Source organism: Colias croceus, chromosome Z (assembly GCF_905220415.1).
Source record: "Colias croceus chromosome Z, ilColCroc2.1".
Taxonomy (NCBI): domain Eukaryota; kingdom Metazoa; phylum Arthropoda; class Insecta; order Lepidoptera; family Pieridae; genus Colias; species Colias croceus.
Genome location: NC_059568.1, coordinates 8,712,716 through 8,737,561, shown reverse-complemented (window position 1 = coordinate 8,737,561; position 24,846 = coordinate 8,712,716). Strand labels below are relative to the sequence as shown.

Here is a 24,846-nt window from a genome sequence, read left to right as displayed (position 1 = left end):
CGTTTGTCGTTTGTACGTTTATATTGTCCACACATTGTCAGATTTTAAAAGCAGGTCTGTATCGAGCAGATACCCCAGTTACATTATATTTAAATTGTAAAATGTATAGTAGTAGTTTTAAAAGTAATTTCAAGTTTTATTGGGGTCTCCGACAGTGAGAAACCTAATATTTTGTGTTTTTGTTTTTTCACTTCGCCTTCGCATAGGCTCCTTTACCGTGGTGAAATGTATATTATTCCCATCGAAATTTCCTATGATTACGCGAACAAAGCTGCGGGAATACGCGGGCGATGGCGCGTCTATGAAATATAAATGGCACCCATTAATTGAATGTAACAAAAATTATGACGAAAAAATATATAAATATATTTTCCATGTTTAATTTATTTATGAGATGCAATAATTAGAACAATTTGCCAAGCAAGTTATTAAAATCTGCATAGATGTTATGTAGTGCGTGTAGATGAACTTTATTTTATTGTACTCTACAGTCACGACACAAAAATGTGACAACATAAAAAGTTAACGTCGGTTCGGGAGCATCCACTCGGCACTGCAACACCGTTTACGAGAAAGCAATTATTAATTTACTCTTTGGAAGAAAGGCTGTGTCGTTGAGAACTTGTGATGATATATTCAGCTTTTACTTTAAATTTTATTTATTAATTTTGTTTCGAGATAAGTACATGTGCAGCTCCTATATGTTTGTTTCATCTGTTTAGACGTAAAGTTTTTGTAAAATATTTACGAGTGTACATGCGAGTGTATCAAGTTCTCGAAAGCCGCGAGTTTTGCGGCATCCGGCTGTTCTTTGATACTTTGTCAATACAGGTGTGAAATGATATAGTTGAACAATGTCTGACGACAAAATGGGTTCAAACAATGTGGAAGCAGAATACATGGACATCGCAAACAGAAATGCTTGGCCGATAGTTTACCAGGTAAATTTTGCCTGCATGATATGACGCGTTATTTTGCGTTGTATATGCCACGCACTAGTGACTAATTTAGAGTGTTATCACTATAACCACAAGAACTATTAACTTAGCAAGTTATTCAATACCAAAATGACTAGGTTAGAAATTAAATAGATTCCTCTAAATTTGTAGCACTTGAAACTTGTAACACTTTGAATTTCTTTGCTAAAGCTTATTTTTTCCTTTCAAGTATTTCCCTTTTTGAATGCTGTTGAAATGAATTACTGTTCAATTTTCTTGATGGTATTCCTGGTATTCCCTTTTGCTTAGGTAAATTTATGAATTTATCATTTATAACAGAAAGACACATGGTTCACTTGTTTGTATTTTCATAGCTTTGAGACTATGAAAAATATAAACAAGTAAACTATGTTTAATTTTTCTCCAAATGTTGTATGTTCTCCACTTCTATTATTGTAATATTCCAAAAACTATTACACTATGATTATTATTATAACACAAGAGATTATTTATTAATGTATATAATGTCATATTCTGTAAAAATAAATACATAAATATGCATAAAAGAGTATCATACAACTGGTCTAAGATCCGAATATAAGTCGAAATGCAATGGCGTGATATTAGAATGAGACCAATTTTAAAATTAATTAATTTAAAAAAATGTTTTTTTTTTTTAATTCATTTAAAATTTCCTGTCCAGGATTTTCCCAGTCAACCCATTTCTAATACACTAAATTTATTATAAAATTGGTCTCATTCTATTATCACGCCGTTGCATTTAGACATATTCGGATCTTAGACCAAACCATATCAACAACAAGAATGATCAAACACCGTCTAACAATTTTTACAATGAAAACATTAAGACTGTTCAATCATTCAGGGCCAATGGGCAAGAGACCACAGGAATGATTCCAAGCTTCAAATCTTAATATACATCTATGTATAAAAGCAAGTTGTGTTAATTACACCATTATAATTCAAGACCAACAGAATAAATTTTAATATTTGTTAATTTTGTTTGTGCCAAAAATGATTCTTTTAAACCAAAAATTGTTTGTCTGTAAAGTTGGTTTACTGACGATAGTTGAACGTGACAACGTCCGATTTTGCTTCTTTGTCGCTCGTTCCGCGGTCCCGCTCGCACTTCAAGCCTTACATGGAACGCCTCAGATGAGTCAGAGCGAGGTAACGCCGCATCAGTCATGTTTTTTCGTGCGTGCAGCCGGCTTTATCGAATTATAAGACGTTGTCACGTCAAAATGTGATGTGGATTACTTTTGTTTTAGAAAATTGGCCAAGAATGCCAGTCCTACCCCTACACATGCACAGAGGCTAAGAAACCCCAAAACAAGCCGCTGAACCGCTACAGAGATGTTAATCCCTATGATCACAGCCGTGTTATATTAAAGCGTAGTGAGAGAGACTATATCAATGCCAATCTTGTTAAAGTAAGTTGCAACCTTGTATGTTTCGTTTTTAAATAAAATTGATCAATGTTCATAGATGAACGTACACAAAAAAAATTGAATTTACCTGTATGTTACTTATTTTTAGATGGAGCGCGCAAATCGTAAATATATTCTCACACAAGGGCCACTCGCATTCACTGTTGGACATTTCTGGTTGATGGTGTGGGAACAAAACAGCCGAGCAATCTTAATGCTCAATAAATTGATTGAGAAAAATGAGATCAAATGCCATTGGTATTGGCCCCAAGACATTGGTTCCGAAATGGTACTGAGCGAGGTTGAGCTAATAGTTCATCTTCTTAGTGAAGAAGATTGCAATTATTACACAACAAGGAAATTCAAGTAAGTTTGTTGCATGTTTAATTAATCTTCTTTACTGCACCAGTTCTAAGTACGCAAATACGATTTGCCAATTTTTTTAACATATAATAAGTAAAATAATATAGCAGCAATTGTTGTAGTTCTTTATAACTGCAGTGGCATCCCTACAAAATTATTTCCAGTGTGTGTGACTGTGATTGCTCGTGATTGTATAACTGCTAATTTCGTGTATCCTTATTCAATCCAATTGCACAGCGAATATTACATGCATACGTCGAGTGTTATACATTTGTCGCTAGACTATTTTCTGTTAGGAAATTCTGCTTAAAATTATCTGAAATAGAAATATTATTACTCAATTTATCCCTTCCTTGAATCTACTGAAGCGTCTTGAAAATATTAAGTATAATATTTTTATTGCTTGTTGCAATTTTCGAAGAATATATCTATAAATAGAACTCAGGCAGCATATCGCCTACCTGGTGCAGAGAAAATCGATCGATGTGAACGGATTTTATATCAAGTACATATCTCGGAACTGTTTCGAATACTGTATTTTTGTTTGTCACAATGATTTTCACAATGTCTGAAATAAAGATAATGAACGCCTATATTTAAATAAATATGATAGCTGTATTCTGAGCACGCGTGCCCAATGCCAATAGAATAAATTGATTTGGCCATAAGCAATTATCGCGCTGGTGACATTGCGCGAATTATTAATTTGAATTAAAAATTTAGTTATGCTCAAGTGCAAAGCTTTCGATGCGAATGTAAATTTTATATTTAATTACGGCTCTGCTTCCGTTAATTAATGATTTAATTGAAAAGTTATAACCGAAACGAACCTCAATTAAAACCTTCATCTTTTAAACTATAATCTGTCTATGATTTCTGGCTTTATTTTTTTATGTAGTCATTTTTAATTTAAATAAAAAAAAAACTGTATTTTATACAAAGCAAACTCAATCTCAAAGTACATAATATTGCAATGATTGAAATTGAATATTTGTACATTTGCAACGTAACACTCATTCAAGAATTGATATCGCGGTTAAATACATGTAACTGCGTGAACTGTAATACTACTGAATCCATACTAATATTATAAATGCGAAAGTATAACTCTGTCTGTGAGTCTGTTACTCAATCACGCCTAATCTACTGAACCAATTTTCATGAAATTTGGTATAGAGATATTTTGATACCCGAGAAAGGACATAGGCTACTACTTTTTATCCCGGGACAATGACGCAATCCCGGAAATCCCACGGGAACGGGAACTATGCGGGTTTTTCTTTAAATGCGCGGGTGAAGCCGCGGGCGGAAACCTAGTGATTTATACAATGAAAAGTCCAAATTTAAAAGCATGACTCCCAATATTCTGAAACTCAATAATCCGTAACTGCACGTTTTATGAGTAATTTTTAATTGATCTGACCGTGGCTAATCTCGGTAGTCTTCCGCCTTGTTTAATTGAATTGTTTTAAAAATTGCAATAGCAGATAGGATAGAAGTGCATAGTCCTTATGAGGGTAAATTTTATTGTAAATAAATCCTTTGTTATCCTGCGTAGGAAGCAACTAGCATCCCACGCACAACCCAGTTTGCCAGGGAGGTAGATAAGTAGTACCTATTTCTAGAACTTTGTAAAACATAAATCATTTTCCAGTAAAGATGTTATATACAGAATATTTATTAGAGAAACGCTGAGAAGAAAAATCTGTAAAGCGTTCTAATACTTAGTTTGTAAAATGTATTTATTCCTAATTATAACGCAAAACTGCAAAAAAATATAGGTATGCACGTGTGTCACTAATGCGAAAATACTTACTTATCTATTATGATGCAACTAAGTGTGGCATCAAGAAAAATAAACTGAAAACAATATTTTCCAACAATTATATAACAATTATTATATCCAATAATTATGTATAATTACATGCTAGATACTATAAAATTTTCTACACTGAGGTAGACATACGAAATTTGATAAAAGATAAAAACCACTTGTAAATAATTCTTAACTATACATCTACTCATCTACGTAAATATGAAACGTTTGTAGATTCACGAGAATTGAATAACAAGTTCTTCAATTTTCATTTGAATAGATACATATATTTTCAATCGTAGAAAATTCTTTCCAACTACAAATGATATTTCAAGAAATATTTTTCCTTTTTACTGGAAAATACGAGCCATATGTAGGATGCGAATTAAAATTGCTTTGCGAAATATTTTCTCAATCGTAACATAATAATATTCTGATACGACGTATTGTTAAGGACTTCAAAGAATAAGTGGAAGATGCATATTGGTTTTATACTTTGAATTATTATTTATTTTAGAGTTTTTTAGATAAAGCAGTTTATTGTTATAGTATTATAATGTTATTTTTATTTATGAATTATGAATTATTGAAATGTTAAAATGTACAGCAATAGATACAGCAATTTAAATGAGTAGATCTTTACGATCTACTTATTAGTTATTTAGATAGAATATCAAAGCTTCAAGATCCCCTATAAAATACCATGGAATGAAAAGAAAATATAAGGTCGTAATTTTCTCATTGAATAGATGGTTTAATACACAGAGGGCAATAAGACTTCATTTAAGTAATTTTATCAGACCTTTCAAAGGAAAGAATATTTCATTTACAATCTAATAAAGTTAATTTGTAAAAGTAGTGAACATTTGTAAGGTAATTACTTTCAGTATGTACTGTTACCTGAGAACAAGCATTCAATGAATCTCGTTACTAACTGGTAATTTTCCTCAATTATCGCTTTGTAATGAGGAAAAATGTCTCTTTTTAATAGGAATGGAACGAATAACTTCAATGAGTTTCTCCATAGGAAATATAAATTATGCGCAAAAAAATGAATATTTGCTTGAAAAGTTATTAAAATAGGGCAAGTATTGAATTACTCCTTTATACTGGTGAAATATAAAACCAGAGTGCAACCGACATGCATTCGCGCAACGTGCCTGCATATATAATTTTGTTTTAGAATCTACGATATGGTGAGTCGCGAGGCGCGAGAGGTGTTGCAGTTTCATTACACGACTTGGCCAGATTTCGGGGTTCCAACCTCGCCGAATGCGTTTCTAGCGTTCCTCAAGAAGGTTCGCACGTCGGGCGCGCTGGAGGCGGACGTGGGGCCCGCCATCGTGCACTGCAGCGCCGGCATCGGCCGCTCGGGGACCTTCTGCCTGGTGGACTCCTGCCTCGTCATTGTGAGTTTTATTCTCTCGCCCACGGCACTCGCCACTCGTTTGAGGATAATAATCTTATGATATATTACGACCTAACTCGCTAAAAAGACTATCGGATATAAAGAATATTTCAATTCGACCTAGTACTTTCTGAGATTACAGCCTTCAGCCAAATAAAAAGCCTCTTCAGTTTTATAATATAAATATTTCTTGCAATATGATGAAGATACCTCGTTAAGGTTTATCGATTTTATTATGTTTGGTTTTAGATCGAGAAAGAAGGTCTCGAAAGTGTCAACATTCAGCAAATCCTACTGGAAATGCGTAAAGATAGAATGGGGCTGATCCAAACACCGGACCAACTTCGTTTTTCATATCAAGCCATTATAGAAGGTGCCAAAAGATTCAGTCCCGATTATGTGAGTATATGCACTAGCTAATTATTTTAAGTGAATTGCAAATTGAAGTATACGCATGAATAGGATTCATTAGAGCGTGTAATAGAAGCGTTTAGATATGTTATTAGAGAGTCGCGATATACTTAAAAGGTGCAAAGTCAGCAGATAGCATAAAATATTATATACCAACAAGACAGAATAACAAGAGTTAATATACTTAGGTAAGAGATGAACTATTGAATGTTAGTATATCATACATTTCAGGTCTTTTGTTTATTAGAAAAAAATGACTATATATAAAAGTGTGAAGGCGGCAATAATAAAGTTTAATTACAATTATACTCGCCACGAGGCAAGGTTGATGCGATTAATGATAGCAACTAAAGCCCGCACCCCTTTACCTTCATGTGGTAATAATCTAACTAATTAAGGTTGCATATTTGCACGTTTGCAATTATTCATAATGTGCAGTTTGTCATCATTTTTTAATAAAAACAATTGGTGTCGCTACGATCCTAGTTGACATCATAAATTATGATATAAAATTAAGATTGAAGACAATGATAGAATCAGAAAGTTTACTTTCGAACATCGTAGGTGTGTAGCTGATAAAGAACTGTGTATTCATTAAGTTCAACACAGTCCACCTTACGTAACTTAATTGTCAATTCACCTAGACACCATTGATGTTTTGTAAATAACTATCACACTCGTACAAAACATTCCTTGAAACATTACCTCATTTCGGGCAGCATTTCAACGTTGTATGATTGTATTGTTCATTAAAAACTGCGTAATCACGTGGCACAGGCTCCTTATAACAAAACTCTGAGAAATCACGTGGCACGGGCTCCCGACAACGAAACTCTGAGTAATCACGTGGAACGGAATCCTGTCGATAAAACTTTGCCTAATCACGTGGCACGAGTTCCTGACAATTTTTGAGCGTGACTGTGGGTCTAATTGTTCGTACAATTATTGGTACAGAAAGAGGAGCCGAAAATGGAAGAGAGTATATACTCGAGCGTTGCCGAGGAGGGCGAGGAGGAAGCCCCGCCGCCTCCACCGCCACGCGCCGAGAGCCTCACGCGGGCGCCCGCAAGACCTCTCCCCGCTATACCGACCAGCACCTCACTTGGTAATATCGCAATCTATTACTTTACTCATCACACGTTCATAGAAATACGTATGCACGAACAGTGCACACGCACCACTTATACTACTATTGCACATAGACTCGCACACGCACGAACGTATGCACGCAAGTCTACTTAAACTACTATTACACATACATGCACGGACACGTTCACATGCACGCACACACACGCACACACAAACACACATACATACATACACATACACACATGCACGCAAACGCCCACAAGCATGCAGGCACACGCACACATGCACGTACACATACGCACATTAACACACACACACACACACACACATTCACGTACATATACGCACATGCATACATAAACGCACACACACACACACACACAGCACATGCACGCACTACTTTTTAAAGTACAATTAGATACACACACATACATATTATGCACACAAGAACGGACGCGCGCACAAACTTGATTATTTAATCTACTATTGCACGTAGATACACAAATATTAAAGGTAAAGATACTTATATATGTATTATGTAAGTAAAAATAAATACAAATAAAAGCAATCCATGATTGTATACTTAATCAAACTAAAATTCCAACTTCATGGAAAATTATAAATAGTTTTACCCTGTAGGTAATGCTATAATTTTATATTTCTATCATGTCAATAACATATTTACTTAAAATATTTAATAATTTGCTGCTTTCTCTTATGTACCTATATAATAAAATCTTATACACTATATTAATCTGATATCTTACGTATAACAAAACGGATAACACTTCTCAAGCTAATATTCATCACTCCACTTATATTATACTACAGATATACCTACATATTATACTAACCCATAAACATCACATTTCATTCACCTCATAGATTTTCTAATTAGTATCTATAAGTTCTATGTATATATATGCATTATATTTTAGCAGAGTAGGTATTATTGAAAGACATATATTTAAATGATCCTTTTAATTTTGCATACATGTATGTATATTATGATTGATCCTCTTTCTTAGAAACATACAATAAATTCATTTGATTGATATTTTTATCCACTTAGAACTACGCAAAAAATTATTGAGATGTAGGTTTTTTTTTTTCAAATTAATTATGTCAATAAATATTTTGCAAGTGAGTTAACTTAACAATTTCAGTCCCCAGAAAACGGCCAATGGAAAAATACCGCGTAAATTTAAATATAATGTGTCTCATATCAGACTTGATTTAAAGATCAGAAAATAAAAAAGACCAATAACTAAAAAAGAGGATCAAATTCTGTTATTGCATTTCAAACATTTAAAGGGTTTGTTTAAATATATGTAACTATTGTATTAATATAAATACAGTTCATTCATATGTTATCCGTAGATCAACTAGTATAGAAACAAAAATTAATTTAAAGATTAGATATTTTTAATAGTGCATATGTATAAAAAGAAAAAGTATAGTGCATATGTAGATAAATTAGTTTTTAGCAGATTGAATAACATTATCCTTATTTAAATCGTATCGTAATCGTAAAATATTATGACTAAAATTCGAATTTGCTTGTTAAGCATGTTGTATATAAATAAACTTGGTTCGGGAAGTACCCATCGTAAACAACATCGGCGTAGAATAAGTATCATAATACTGCTATCGTTGTATAAGTATCCACTGGAGTTGGCAATACAGTTGCAGAGGTATAAGGCGTCTGTAAATGTTCGTGGGCGGTGTAAGTCGCTTTCTATGCGACCCACCTGCTCCTTTGTCAACTCATGCAAGAATTTTATATAGTCAATTAATGGTCTCGTCAGTTAACATCTCCTTTATTAATAGGTGGTAATCATAAAAGTAAAAATAGTTTGATATACACAATTGAAACTATGTTTTACTAATACTAAATTGTTTCCACGCTTAACAGTGTGTATGTTGATGTCAAAATTCCACCATGTACGTAAAAATATAATTATTATTATATCTGCCATTGATAGACATTGGTTGCTGCAATCGAGGAGTATCTCCCGATTACGGTTTGTTGGACCATGGGGATCGTCATCACCATGTACAGTCTGTAAGTGTCCCCTGTCGGACATAGGCCTCTCCTGTGGCTCTACTAAGCACGGTCTTTGGCTCGCTGTCAACATTGTGACCCGCAACCCTGCGCATGTCGGCTCTCCACCGAGTACCAGGGCGTCCTACGCTACGTGTACCAGGATACACTTATAAATTCAATTCAACATCATAATCTCAATGGATTTTTGTTAATTTGAACAAACAAATCATAATTTTTAATTAAAATTATATGATATATATCTTTTAAATAAATATAGTAATATATTTTTTTTATTTCTTCACACTACTTCACATCTTTAGTTCGGCATAAGTTCAACTAGATACTTATTTTAGAACTAGGATCGATACCCGACACACTACATACATATTTATTTATCTTATGCTTATTTTTATATCTATATATTTATTATTCTTGTTATTGTTCTCAACAGTGAATATGTATTTTTTTATTTATTACTACATAATATAACCTTAACTTCATCGTCCAACTACGAGAGCTTGCTACGTGTATGAAGGCTGCAAACGACCAGGTAGTATTAAAAACTTGCAGAAAGGAAGAACAGCGCTTCAAAGCATCCTACAATTCATCATCCGGAGTAGACAAGCACCGGCCTGTCGCCATCTCATGTAGAGTCAACGAACAGGAAATACTTTAATATTTACTTTTTTTATCAGTCGTTGCATTCTACGAATAAATAAATACAACACCGCATTGGGCAATATTCGTCAGTCAACATGCAGTCACCATGTTGCTGTAAAATATTTATATGTTTGCTTCTTATAGTAGAAATATTGCGTAGTATCTCTTTGCCTCCCTTTGTATGCATAATGCATATATCTTTAAAATGACTCAACTGATTTTGATGCTGTATTTGTAATAGATAGAGTGGTTCAAGTAGTCTAAGATCCTAATTAGAATCGACCTTCACTCATCTGTTCTGAGATGAGACTTATTTTTTATCAAATATAATATATGAACAAATATACCTGAATTTATATTTTATGGTTTTATGGCATTCAAATGCTTTATAAATATAAATTTATAAAGAATAGAAAAAATTCGATCACGAGGCGGGACTCCAACCCGCATCCTTCGCGCCATTCCGGGGCGGATGCCTCACCAACTCAGCCACTCGAGTCCCGCCTCGTGATCGAATTTTTTCTATTCTTTATAAATTTATAACAAATATACCTTTTTATAACTTGCCTATCAAAAAGTGCGCATGGCAATTTTTTTAGGGTATCATTTAAGCTATCACCAATTTAATTAGTTTTGTGTTTCTTAAATAATAGGGTTTGTCCTCAAAATAGTAGATCTGTCACCAAAATGTAGTCACCAAACAATGCAAAATCAGTCCCACAATAAATCACCTAAAATCCTGAGATATAAGGTCTAGTACCAAATAAATGTTTTTGTATGTATTATAATAGGTTTTTCCTCATAAGTATTTAAGCAAACTAATTTAAAGAGATCACCAATAAATCATATTATGTTACTAAAAGTTAAAATAATCAATATTTATTCTTAAAAATAATAACCACTGAATAATCAGCTCTGGTTTAATAGCTGGCTAATGGTTAGCATAATTGTAGATAAAACACTTAATCAAAGTTAAAATAATCAATATTTATTGTTAAAAAACAATAATCACTGAATAATCAGCGCTGGTTTGGATTTCGAAGGGCACCCCCTTTTTCTTTTCTGGCCGATAAGCACATTTTTTGCTTCTGGTGGGGCGTTGGCCAGCTTTAAGCGTAGGTATGGCCTATGGCTAATCCGATAATATGTTTGCACATATCAATTTTTAAAGCGCGCCAATTTGTCTCCGCCCCTTTGATCATTTTTTCATTAAAATTATAAATTGTTATATTAAATTGATAACGAATACTATTAATTTATTATCTGAACGAAATAAAATGTTACTACTGTATTGGTGACAAAATATCAAATAAAAAGGAGTCGCAGTCAGGGATCGATAATCGATTTATTTGGTGACAGATCTACCATTCTGAGCACAGAGCTATTATTTAAGTAACAAAACTGTTATTATAAGAACGAAGTTTATATTCATGTAATGCAATATAATTTTATTGGTTATCGATCTCTTATTTTACACATATATTAACATTAATTTGATAATTCATACCTGGGAACAATTTTTGTTTATCTGAGAACGAAAATATTTCGTGGTGATAGATCTATTTATTAGGTGATACAACTTGATGACAAATATAAATTTTGGTGATAGAAAATATAGTTCCCATTTTTTTATAATATGCACTTTAAGTACGATTTTTGCAGACAAGTCTCTGTGATTGATTTTGTATTAAAATTATCTAACCTTTGATATCCATTTCGATAAGTCAGCAGACTGGTGGAGTCACCTATTTTGACTTGCCTGTTCACGTCTATACCATAACCATACATTAAAATGATTAGTCAAGTCTATAGGCATGTACTATGTTAAAATACATACTATCAATAACTATCTATCATATATATATATATATATATATATATAAATTTTAGTTTCAAAAGAAAGTCATGAAAGAAAATCCGTAAAAGTTAGTTAAATTAAAAATATCCAGGAGCACGTTTTGATAGGCAAGCGATCTTAGGCATATTTGTTTTTAATATAAATTTCATAAAAAATGCCTCATCTGGTTATCAGATGGATGAAGGTCGGTGTTATTTCGGATCTCGTACTAAGTACTTTAATCTATAATTTAAAAATGAAACGCTAAATTTGTTGCTAAGCGCAAATCTCGAGAAAAGCTGAATCGATTTCATTCGTTCGTAAACATGTACCACGGACGAAGCCGGGGCGGAATGCTAGTATATAACATGTTAAGTTTTAGACGGCGACTGCGGAAAGCTTGTTAAGTGACATTTCCTATTATTTATTCGTAGTCTGCTTTTAAAGCAGAAGCTAAAATCTCATCCCCACTCTCTTAAATTGTTAACTATTATAAAGATTTCGAAGTAAATAATGTAATTATTATATTAATTTACAAACTTTAAAACTCACTTGACCGATTCTGCAAAAAGCTTTCATAAGTATAATATTTTAAACTTAAAATCAAAATACAGTCTCAGTCGTAAAGTAAAATTAGCTCTGAATAATTTTAAAGTAGTTTTCAAATAGTTTGAAAGAAACAGCTCATAAGGTCCCGATCAGTTAATACTAAATTCAATACAAACTATATCATGCGTGAACAAATCTATAATGTTGGAACAAAATACAGGAAACTTGAAATACAACGCGGCTGAGAGCTCCAGCTCTGAGGAGGGCCCGCCCACTCCGCCCGCGCGCGACTGCCCCACCCCGGTCTCCTCCGCTGACGACGAGGACGACGACCGAGACGCACCCAGCGTTAATGAAACGTGAGTATACTCCCACACACACAGCTACAATAAACAACAATAATTATTGTTTGTAGTGAAATCATTAAATTCAATTTCATTTATTTAGAACTAAAATAGTAAAGAGAAAAAAGAATTGTCACTTACAAATTTAACATTATCACACTGAAATTTGTCCCAACCAAAACTCTGCCTACGCTTGTTTTCGACCAATAAGAGATAGATTTTGCACATTGCTGCCGCGAAATAATATGTTAATTACAAGGCTTGCAACGTCACTTTGATATTATTAAAAGTTCATTAATAAAATTTTATAGACGAGATTATGAGTCTTTATTTTGTATAGTACGTTGATGAGAACGCTCGATATTTTACGTCCTACGCTTTAGTGTTTTCGTAGTTAAAATGCAGTTCCGAGGAATTTATAAATAATACTGAATAATATTTATTCATGAATTTACATACTTTGGATGAATAAGGTTTAAAATAAGATTTTATTTGATTCTCGTCTCCTTAAAACATTTGTCTGGGTGGCCCGATTTTGATGATACTTTTATGTTTGGGTACTGGTGCTATCCGCCTGGACCTATATAAAATTAATCTATGTTGTTTGTTAAAAATGCTATCATTATAAATTTATAAAGAATTGAAAAAATTCGATCACGAGGTGGGACTCGAACCCGCATCCTTTCGCGCCATTACGGGGCGGATGCCTGACCAACTCAGCCAGTCGTGACCCGCCTGAGCAATTGAATTTATTCTATTCTTCCAGTTTTATGTGTCTAAGGGACACACCGCGCTCCATCTATTGAAATGATTAACAACCATCTCAACCAATATGAAGCACTTTTCAGTGAATACAATATTGCAACGATTGTACACGACCTCTTTTGTTGAATTTATATTTTTGGTTTTATGGCATTCAAATCCATACTTAATATTATAAATGCGAAAGTAACTCTGTCTGTCTGTCTGTTACTCAATCACGCCTAAACTACTGAACCAATTTGCATGAAATTTGGTATGGAGATATTTTGATACCCGAGAAAGGACATAGGCTACCTTTTATTGCGAAATATGTACCACGGGCGAAGCCGGGGCGGACCACTAGTCTATTGTGCATTTGTGATGAGAGAAATAAATAAAATTAATTTAATTTAATATATTGTGTGTATGTGTTCCAGCGGCGCGAGCGCGGAGACGCTGCGGCGGCGGCGCACGCGCGAGCTGGCCGAGCGCGTGTCCGGCATGAAGAAGCGCGCGCGCGACGCCGAGCGGTGGCACGCGCTCAAGAGGTCACTATACAAGCCCCTCACCATTACCTTCGGCTTCCTCCTCACCGGCATCATCATCTACTCCTACGTCAAACACTAGCCGTGCACGGGATGACGATTCTTATTAATAAGTGCATTTTTCCGGTGTTTCTCGCATATTGATGTTAATGCTATATATGTGTCATAGTTTCTGTGTCCCTGGATCGACGTGGAGGCCTCGCGCGACTCAGTTTTGACTCGCGTCTCGTTGTGTTATTGATATATCATTGCTGGACTGAGGAATGTTGATCTAGTTAATTGTTTAGATTTTTAAATAAATGTCCGTTAATGCACCTTACTATTCGTACCGTGTTAAGATCGATGTTTGAGAATTTATACTGTTAGAATTTAATGTTTCATTAATTTGTAATAACAAATGATTATCAATATCAAATTTCCCACTTCGAACTTCTAACGAGTTCCCTATAGGTTATTTTCTAACGCTCACTAATTAAACTGCGAATTATAGCCAGGCCTTTACACATTGAAAATCACGTTTATTATATAATTTTTGGTCTGTTGAAATCAAATTTAAAAAAAAATATATAAATCATTTTTTTTTTTTTGTAAATCCATTCGATTCATTTTTGATGAACATCTTAAAAATCAAAACTTTCAATTAATCAAAAAGCGTAAAGAAACATAAAGAGTGACCGTCATGCTAATGAATTACAACATGATGAAAACTTGATTTTAGTGCCAAAATGGTCAAGCCTACAAACTCATCTGATTTTGTGTTCAATGTAGATACCACAAATTGCGAAACATTAAAAACACAAGTAAAAAATCTATCGCTCTTTGTTTTGGACTTCATTAGACTGAAATGTTACGATTTTGTCCGGCCTTTTTATTAAACTAGCTGCGCTCCGTGGCTTCACTCGCACGATTGAATGAGTTTTTCCATTTAATACTAATGTTCCCGTGGGAATGTCGGTGTATAAATAGCCTAAGTTACTCCCTATAACAACATAAATCTGTCAATGAAAGTCCCGTCAAAATCAGTGCAGCTGTTCCTGAAATAAGCCGGAACAAACAGACAGACAGACAAAAATTTAAAAAATCCTATTTCGGTATAATAGTATAACTATATGCATTTAGTAAAAATCGGCTATTTCAATATTAAAAATAGACACTCCGATTTTTTGGAGATCAAATTCACAATGAGTAACAATTATTGGTAAAGATTATATTATATTTATTTAAAGTATAACAGTTCAATTTTTTTTAAAAGCGAGGGAGATAGAAAAAATTATGTTTCTTTTAAGGTAGAGATGATATACTTCTGAAATTTCGTGAATTTTATTTTAGTTAATTACGTCAGATGTTCATCAAAAGTAATCAGTGACGTGCGTTTATTGATTGAATTTATCGAACATCTATTAATATTCTTTTTTTTATGATAAAGATTATACATATTAATTAAATGATGTTTTTTTTTAAATTTAGTCGTGCAGATCTTATTTTTCAAATCGAATATTGATTCCGATTGTATGTAACTTGCATTTCATCGAAAATGCATTTACAAAGCTGGCTTAGTTGTGTCCTAAAGGCATGTGCCCAAAGCCTCTTTGACAGCTAAATTAACCATTATAAAACATTAAATCGCATAATAAAAATAAACAAAATCAATTATATCTTCTAAGTATGACTATTGACTAAGCGTCTAAACACTTAACTTTCCCATCAATTATATGCATATTATAACAAAAATAATTTTACATCGATGTTTATTTAATTTGATATCGAATTAATATATCATTGTTTTTTAGGAATGTATATTATTAACAATGTTTAAATAAGATCATTATAAAGACTTTAAATTACGATTGTAGTATTCAAAAAGTAATATAAAACATTTCTGGCAACATGGCAGCTATTTCCTACATCCATAGATTTTGATTTTGTTTTATAATACAATAATACTTTATATACATGGGTCGTAAATTATATTTAAATATTAAACTACTACATATACATATATAACTATTAACATTATTTGGTTTCAAAGCTTATGCCCTAATCAAGTATGTTGCAAGGCGAATTTTAATGTTAATTATATCAATTATTAGAATGAATATATCAATTATTGATATATTATGCCCCAAATTATAACATGTATGTAATCATGACTGACATGTTGACTCCGAATATATAACAGTAATCATACCTACGATAAACTATGGATACCGCTTTTAATATTATTATAATTCCATAAAATTTTTGAAAGTAGTTTACATGTTTAACATACTAACCGTAGAAATTTATATAAATATTTTAATATGATCGTATTATACATTATCATATTTAACAATACATCCAAGAAGTACAGGTATTTACGTATAATTTTATGACCGAATTGTAAACAAGGTTATTTTAGAGTACATTTTGTGATCGTAATGACATTACTACATCAAAATTAGTATCGCAACTTCCCCTTACCAAGGGCAAAAAATCTTTGTATTCACAACAACTTCCATAACTTAAAAATAAAAGCATACGACCCTAATTAGCGTAACATGATTTTATATACACACATAATGATAGCAATTAGAATTGTGAATCATAGATTACAAAAGCTACCGGTGAAATGTTTCCAATTTTTCCAATACAATTGTAATTTGCGACTTGACTAATTGAGAGGGTTATAATTTTTTTTATAACAATAATTATAGTCCACAATGGAGGTGATTTCATTCTAAATACAACCATGCAATGAATAGGAAGCACTTTTTTTAACAGTACCCTTGTTAAGATATTTGGGTAAACGAGATTATAAAGGTTAAGAATTATTCTGCAAAAAAGACATTTAAAAACTGTAAGGTCGGCATATTGTAATATGTTGAGAATCTACTTTTACCAAACGTTCTTTTACCAATGCGCCGTTTTGGCTCCTATTTCTGAGTAGTTAAAATACAACGAACAAACAAACAATTATTTCTGATTCTCTGTTGTAAACTGACGACACTGTTTATAAATGGTGAAATTATACAATTTGCCTGCGATACAATATTATACCACGAAGAAATTAACTATACTTATTTAAAGAAAAATCACCCCGACATACTTAACTATTAAAGTAAAAACTGTATAACTTTTGATAGCAGTATCCCATCAAAATGTTAGCTTATGTAAGCACACAGAATTCGATAGATGAAAATAATTCTAAACTAGTTTTAAATTTAGAGCGTGTAGCATTCACATTTATATTTTAGGTATACACTTTGTGAAATAATTAATAGTTTTTTAACATATTAGAGTTTACTCACACGCATGCATGTTTATATTTTTATTCATATATACGAGGTGATGTCATGAAATAGTTTTAGAATTCAGTAAAATCTTGACCTTTGAAGATGTTATTGAAGTAATTGGTACAAATTTTGATACATATTGCCTTACACTGACGCTACTAATAGATCCAAGCTGTCCAATTAGGCATAACTACTAATGTAGTTGCACCAGGTTTGGTGCACGTTGAACGCAACGAAGAATTTAAATTTGATATATAATTTTTAATTAAGGTTAACTTTAACATAATTCTCTAATTGTATATGCTTTCAGTAGTGGCAATGTGTGTATTAAGGGGTAATTATATATGTAATTGATTGTCTTTACAATAATTTATGTCAGTACGTTACAAATTAACGTTTAAAAGTCTTATAAAACAATCGTAATTTTATTCCACTTTCCAGTATGGAACCATTACAGAAAATAATTGTCATGCGCGTAGTATGTGATCGTAACATATTGTAAATTCTTCTGTAAATTTCAAAAATAACTTATTGCTATGATTGCTTCATCCATTTGACTAAATGTCAGAAGCATTTATTTGTACTTGAATCATAATTGCATTTATTTCAACGTGATTACCAACAATAAACCCGTTTAGCGATAAACGGCACCTGCTTGTGAAACAAAAAAAAAAACAAATATAGTCATCTATATTATATATATAAAATGTGAGTTTGGCTCACGATCGGTGACTCTTACAAGGAAGTTTAAATGTATATATTCGCGCTAAACTAAGTATAGACGACATCGGGTTATAATATTCAAAACATTTTTTACGGTACAAAATATTATTAACGGGTTAACATAAAACAATGCATTGTTTTTATCGCTTGCATTTAACATCGATTTATCACTGCAAAAATAACGTTCAACTAATATTATTTAACCGACAATACAACTAATTGGTTCATTAAATTAATATAATAATATTGTATAGTTAATAATAAGATGGGTGAATTTGAATAGCGGTTTATTAATTTCAGGTTAAAATCGGAGGAAAACCCTATTACTGAAAATGAAGACTGAGGAATTAGGTAATTTTTCTACAAAATTTGTTTTATTAAATAATAATATCACAGAATTGGCGACAAAATTTGCAATAACATAAAGCGTTCAATTATAATTGGCCAAATTATAATATTGGGCATCCGTCCTAAATTCTTATAGTTGGTAAAACATTTATAAAAATTACACTAAGGCATAATATTCTTTTTATTTTATTTCCGGTTTATTCGGTTTCTCAATAGTTTTCTTTTAGTTCCAAATACGATGGAATGTCGGCGGGGTAGGAAATGTTTTGTAGTAGGTATACTTTTGCTATTGAATCAAAAATACGATGTGTAACATATAATCTATCGATATCAAAAGGGTGCATTGTGTTTAACAGTGAGCACATGTATTGGGAATCTATCGTTCGAGTGTAACGTTTCCTATTTTTTCGTAATTTGTAGTAATTAGAGTGTAGGTGTAGGAGGGGAGTTTGTTTGCGCATTGACCAACGTTACAAAAAAATTGAATATGCCAATGATAGGTAACATAAACCAAGCTTAAAAAAACACCCAAATGTACCTCGAAGTGAGCTTATACACTTTGAAGTAAACTCTACACATATTCTTAAATGAATGAGCTTTCAAAGTACTTTTTGATCCAACTTTCATTTCATTTATAGGTGCTAAGCTATTTATTTAGGTTAGTCAAAATAGAATAGTTTTTAAACTAAATACATCTTTTTGGAGACCTGCTGTTGATCGGAAACCACCGAAAGTAAATAATTGAGTAGGCGTTATCCATATTTTGGAATATATTTATACCCTAAATTAATAACACTAATGATATTCGTGTGATACTACCGAATTAAAGTATATAAACTTTAAAGGAAAGAAATTACAAACAAAGGTTTTCAACAAAGATGTGTTTACTCATCGGTTACGCAAACTGTCAATTTTATTTATATTTAGACTAAGCACATCGTAGTCAAGTTTCCTGTATGGTATAGTGTAAAACTTAGTTTGTTCTTCACCTATTGGTGACTGTAACCTGTACTTATTTATGTATGCACTAAATCACGATGTTGGCTTGACTTGATGTACACTAACAAAATTATAATGCTAATAAAAAATTTCTTAGATGATTAAATAATGATTTAATAATGCCTTTTGCTAAGGCATCCTAATGTGTAAATTTACTTTAGTCTTTACTAATTCGTGTCTATGTATTCTTTATAGATACAGTAGTTGAGAAATATGTACTGTTAGATTTCCTGAAATGATATATTTGCGTATATATACGCCACGAAAGCGTAATGCCTACATTAGTGTTCCGTTTTTATATTTGTTGTTTCGAACATTTATGTGTAATAAAGGATGCTTATTCCGCAGTAGGCTATTTGTCGTTAATTGTAGTACGTGTTGTAAAAAAATTGATCTTGTTGTATGTATTAGAGAAATAGACATAATAATTTATAATGAATAATCCCCATTAACGATTGTTGATTGCAATATATGAATATAATCCAATATTTGATTTGGACAGTGATTGTCTATTTGTATGATAAAGAGTATCCTGTAAACTTCGTCGATTGAAAAATGTATGGTTCAATTACTAACATTGCTTTTGTATAAAAGCATATAAAATCACTTGTGTTATTTTGCACTCCCATATTATCATAATATATTGGAAACTTTTAAACTTTATAAAGATTCAAAGTATGTAGTTAAATTCCATAAGACACAATTAATAGTATTCATAAATTAGTACCATAACTTACCATTAAGATTGAAATATATTTTTATATTCACAGTACCTTCATAAATACCGATGTTTAAAACTTGCATATCTTTTATAAATATTGGATTTTAAAAAGTTTAAATGTAGCCATATGAAAAGTCTATTCTGCGTTTTATTATAGAAGATGTAAATAAGTATAAGGAGAATGGAATTAAGAAGCAACATACAGCAACAAACATAATATGCCTTAAACATAATTTGACCTATATTTTTATTAACAGATAATAATTAGCAACTGTTGATGCAAGTAATGTACTACCGTTAGTTTTAGACATAGAACGTTACTTATGTTATATCATACAGATAAAAATTGATTATTTTCATTTGCGTGGAACGTTCAATGACAACAGTTCACTTTTTATCGCGCACTAATATTTTGATTAAATACACTGGTCGATGCTCTTTGAACTTAATCTTTTATTTCTATCTGTATATTGGGTTTTGTTTTACACCTAAGCTGCAAGTTACGAATGAATTCCTCTGCTCACTTGTAGACATGTAATATCGATAAAAAACCTAATTGAACTATAATAAAACTCTAAATGAAAATCAATTTCTCTTTTTTACCTGTTGTCACGTCTACCAACATCTCAGTTCCTATTCTTCCCTACTAGCTTCCGCCCGCGACTCCGTCCGCGCGGAAAAATTAAGGTTTATTTTTTTCTACGTATTTTTACGGGATAAAAAGTATCCTATTTTACGCCCAGGATAATAAGGTATAATTATACCAAGTTTCATCGAAATCGAACCGTTAGTTTTCACGTGATGCCTTCACATACAGACAGACAGACAAAAATTATTTTAATCACATATTTGGGTTTGGTATCGATCCAGTAACACCCCCTGCTATTTATTTTTTCAATATTTTCAATGTACAGAATTGACACTTCTACAGATTTATTATATGTATAGATAGTTATACGAATAAATATGATGTATGTATCGAATGAAGCACTCGATAGCTGTACAATGCACACGCTCTCAGGATTCTATTCAACCCAATAGTATAATAAGCAAAAAAGTACATATTTTATCTTTAATTTTCCACGTATTCCTAAAATACTATACAGATAGAACTGCTTGTAAAATCTCTGTATATAACATATATATTGCACAAAGCTCAATGACTACTTGACACAAGAAATGGTAGATCCCTGTTTTCCTTACACACCTTACCATAGGGGGACATTGAAAAAATAAAAGAAACCTTATTTAATGGATTCTTTATTACGATTATTACATCAAAGAGAAACACACACATTAATTATATGTATTCCAAATGCAATGGCACGTAAAATGGCTACATAAACCGCACTACACAATCTACATAGATTTTAAAATTCGTTGGTTATTCTCACTTCAGTAGTCTACTAGGGAGTATAAAATGGGTTCAGGACAATTTTAATTCATTACCGTAATATCGGTACAAAAATATATATATAGGTAAGTACTCCACGATATTTCATAAAATGTATGATTTGCAATTACTTAACACCAATTAAAATGTACTTTTTACAGCTCAATATTTAACATATTACAATAATTTAGATGCAAGTTAAGACTTCTAGGTACTTCTTTTCTTCTTGAAAAATTAATTAATTTGATCCCACACATACTTAAGGTTTTCTAATGGGGGACTCGTGCAAAATTTAATTAAATCTTTTTTGTTTGGTTTTAATATTTTTATGGTATAATGTCCTTTAATAATAACTTACTAATACATAATATACTGAAAATCCACAAAATCTTACACCTCTTTTCTTTTAGGGAACACATGTGTTACCAATTTGTAGTTTTTCTTTACAATCATTAACATTAGGTCAATGCTCCCAGGTAATATGAAGTCATCGTAAACCAGCTTCATTTAATTCATAATGAAAAGTTATTTACTTTTTGCTAAATAATTCAATTTCCCTGATCATCCGATATACATCATGATCCAAAGATCAAAGGTATTCTATCATATACATTAATTTTTCTACAATATTAAAATTTCATATTTTCTTTCAACTGGCTTTATTGATTACTTGTAAATTATGGGAAGAACTCAAATAGTGGAGGACACAAATTTAATTATCCTTCATTGAATATATATTCAATATTCTAACAATTTATAAAGGTACATAAGTAGCTAATGTTGCAAATTGCAATACATATATCTGAGTATTGTTTATGTCCTGGAATAAATTTGAACTTCGTATTACATCCGATAAATCTTCATTATAATTTACAACCATTTTAATACTTTGAGCTAAAGACACACAAAATATATTTTTATGCTGATATAATATTTTATAAAATTTTATCGTTTTAACAATTCCTTTATACGTTTATTAATTACAATTTACATCAATAGATAAAATGTTAAAAAGGCTTTCACACGTAACAATAAAATGGTAACTACGTAATTCTGATCACTTTTCATCTCACTAGCTGTTAATTTACAAATAAAGTACTAATTATTATTATTACATATTTATAGATTTATTCCTCTACGTTTTGGAGTACAGATTACAAATTACATTAAAAGGGTATGATTACTATATTAAACATAGGGTTTAATTATTATGGGTCTAATCTTTCCCTGATTTTAAAAATATTTTTCCACATTACATACTTGGTAAAGGAAAATACTACAAACACGGCAATCTACTTACAACATACAACATTAGGAAGTGTAACGGAAGTAGTTGGAATAAATCGTTTGATTCTCCATAAATGAGTGATACTATTACTACACTTTATGTAAGAATGTATTTTACACTACGGTAATATTGGGGATTTTGTAGCATTCATCAAAATAGACAAAATGAGTTATCTGTCTTTAATTACTTCTTAACTTTTATATACTATAATAGTCACATTAACAATTCCTACTCATTGAAAATCCTGGCTTACGGTATAAATTGTGAAATTGAATGAAGATTCACTTTTCCACACCTAGCATTGATGAAAAAATATTAGAGCTTATATTTAATATAGATAAGTTAGTTATCTTACAATCAAAAAGCTCATTTTGAGCAAATTTATTTTAACAGTGATGTCTCTTAGAACGATATTTTTGAATAATATCGAGATATAAATATATTGCTTACAAAATAGGACATTTAAAGTTAAAACATTCATCATATTTTCATACATACAACTTTAGAAATGCTAATAAAACATAAATATATTCTCTTTAATTATTACTCTCAACAGCCAAAAATTTATAAAAAATACCCATTATTATTTACACAAATATTGCTTTAAAATTTTTAATGGTACAAGTATGAGTATACACTTTGGATAAATAAAGTTATCACGTTTCATAAACGGATTTACAAAAGTTAAGACTCATCACAGAAATATCTAAAATATCATTTGAAGTAGGTATATATATTTACAAAGTAATTATTATGCAAAAATATTGAATGTAAAGATAAACATCGATAAATATATTAGTCTTCAAAAATTATCTCTATTCCATACTCGTGTTGCCATTTACCGACAGGTACAGACTACAGTGGTACAGACCACACAGTCGAAAAAATAAATTTCTTAGTAAGAAAATAGTTTCATCACCGCATTAGCACAATTTAGTTTCATCATTGCATACTTACCACATACACGGACGTATTCCTCATAAAGCTTATTATTAAAGGGTAACATGAACAAACTCTCGCAACTATTTACAAAATATTAAACTTTTAATCATATTTTTTTTTTTAAGTTTTGGACAACATTTATAGATATAAAGTTTGTTAAACATTCATCAATCGTAACGGTTTTGGTACAAGGAAGATCAACTACTCATTTACATTTAATGGAATACGAAATAGAAAGACTCCGTTAATTGCTTTCGTGATCACACAGTTAAATAACAACCAGATAACACATATATACGTCACTCTCACATATATATATCACTCTCACAACACATAGCGTGGGCTAGATGTACCACATAGTTAAAAATGACCATGGTTTCGCTCGCATCGAAGAATGTGCCTCCGTTATCACATACGTAGCCGGGTCGCCGGGAACGAGCGGTTCGGTTCTGCACGAAACGTTTAGATCCACTCGGGTCTCGGCACGATGACGGACCGGGCTCATCTGGCGTTGGCGGCCGCGGCGGTCTCGGCTTCGGCGCCGTCGTGGTACTCGTGGAAGCAGGGCACGATGCACAGGTTGGTGCGGCACTCCGGGCAGTGGTACTGCGTCTTGCGGCGCAGGATGCGGCCGCACTCGTCCACGGTGTTCCAGCAGAAGTTGCAGCTGAGCGGCGGGCCCGAGCGCACGGCGGGCGTGTGGCTCGCACGCGGCGCCGCCCCCGCGCCCCCCGCCCCGCACATCGCACCGCCCGCACCCCCCGCGCCGCCCGCCGCGCACGCCACCGGCTCGCCCGATGACGTGCTGGTGGACGTGGTGGCCGGCAGCGACGCGGACGACTGCCGGTCGAGCACCGCCACCGTGCGGATGAGCAACGATCCCACCGTTTGTTCTGGCTTAGGGCGCCGATTCTGGAATTTGACACTTTACGTTATTAAATATACACTTGTATGGAGGATT

The 24,846-nt window shown here is 32.5% G+C and overlaps 1 protein-coding gene across 2 annotated transcripts; it reads left to right on the top strand.

The window, feature by feature from the left end:
* The first annotated feature begins 524 nt into the window (after positions 1-524).
* LOC123705499 (tyrosine-protein phosphatase non-receptor type 61F-like) lies at positions 525-14,518 on the top strand. Of its 2 annotated transcripts, XM_045654294.1 has the most exons (8): positions 525-941; positions 2,231-2,392; positions 2,499-2,755; positions 5,752-5,977; positions 6,226-6,375; positions 7,342-7,492; positions 12,790-12,928; positions 14,092-14,518. In XM_045654294.1, the coding sequence occupies exons 1-8, from the start codon at positions 855-857 to the stop codon at positions 14,279-14,281; spliced, it is 1,362 nt and encodes a 453-aa protein (XP_045510250.1). In that variant the 5' UTR covers positions 525-854; the 3' UTR covers positions 14,282-14,518. The 2 variants fall into 2 exon arrangements, with proteins under 2 accessions (XP_045510250.1, XP_045510251.1); XM_045654295.1 differs by lacking the exons at positions 12,790-12,928; positions 14,092-14,518 and adding an exon at positions 9,462-10,533.
* Positions 14,519-24,846: the final 10,328 nt, after the last annotated feature.

What these genes read in the sequence shown, in the direction of transcription:
- LOC123705499 (XM_045654294.1), top strand. Translation starts at nt 855, where the DNA reads ATGTCTGACGACAAAATGGGTTCAAACAATGTGGAAGCAGAATACATG. An exon ending in TGGACTCCTGCCTCGTCATT is followed by an intron (nt 5,978 to 6,225) that starts GTGAGTTTTATT and finishes GTTTGGTTTTAG; the next exon opens with ATCGAGAAAGAAGGTCTCGA. An exon ending in ACCGACCAGCACCTCACTTG is followed by an intron (nt 7,493 to 12,789) that starts GTAATATCGCAA and finishes AACAAAATACAG; the next exon opens with GAAACTTGAAATACAACGCG.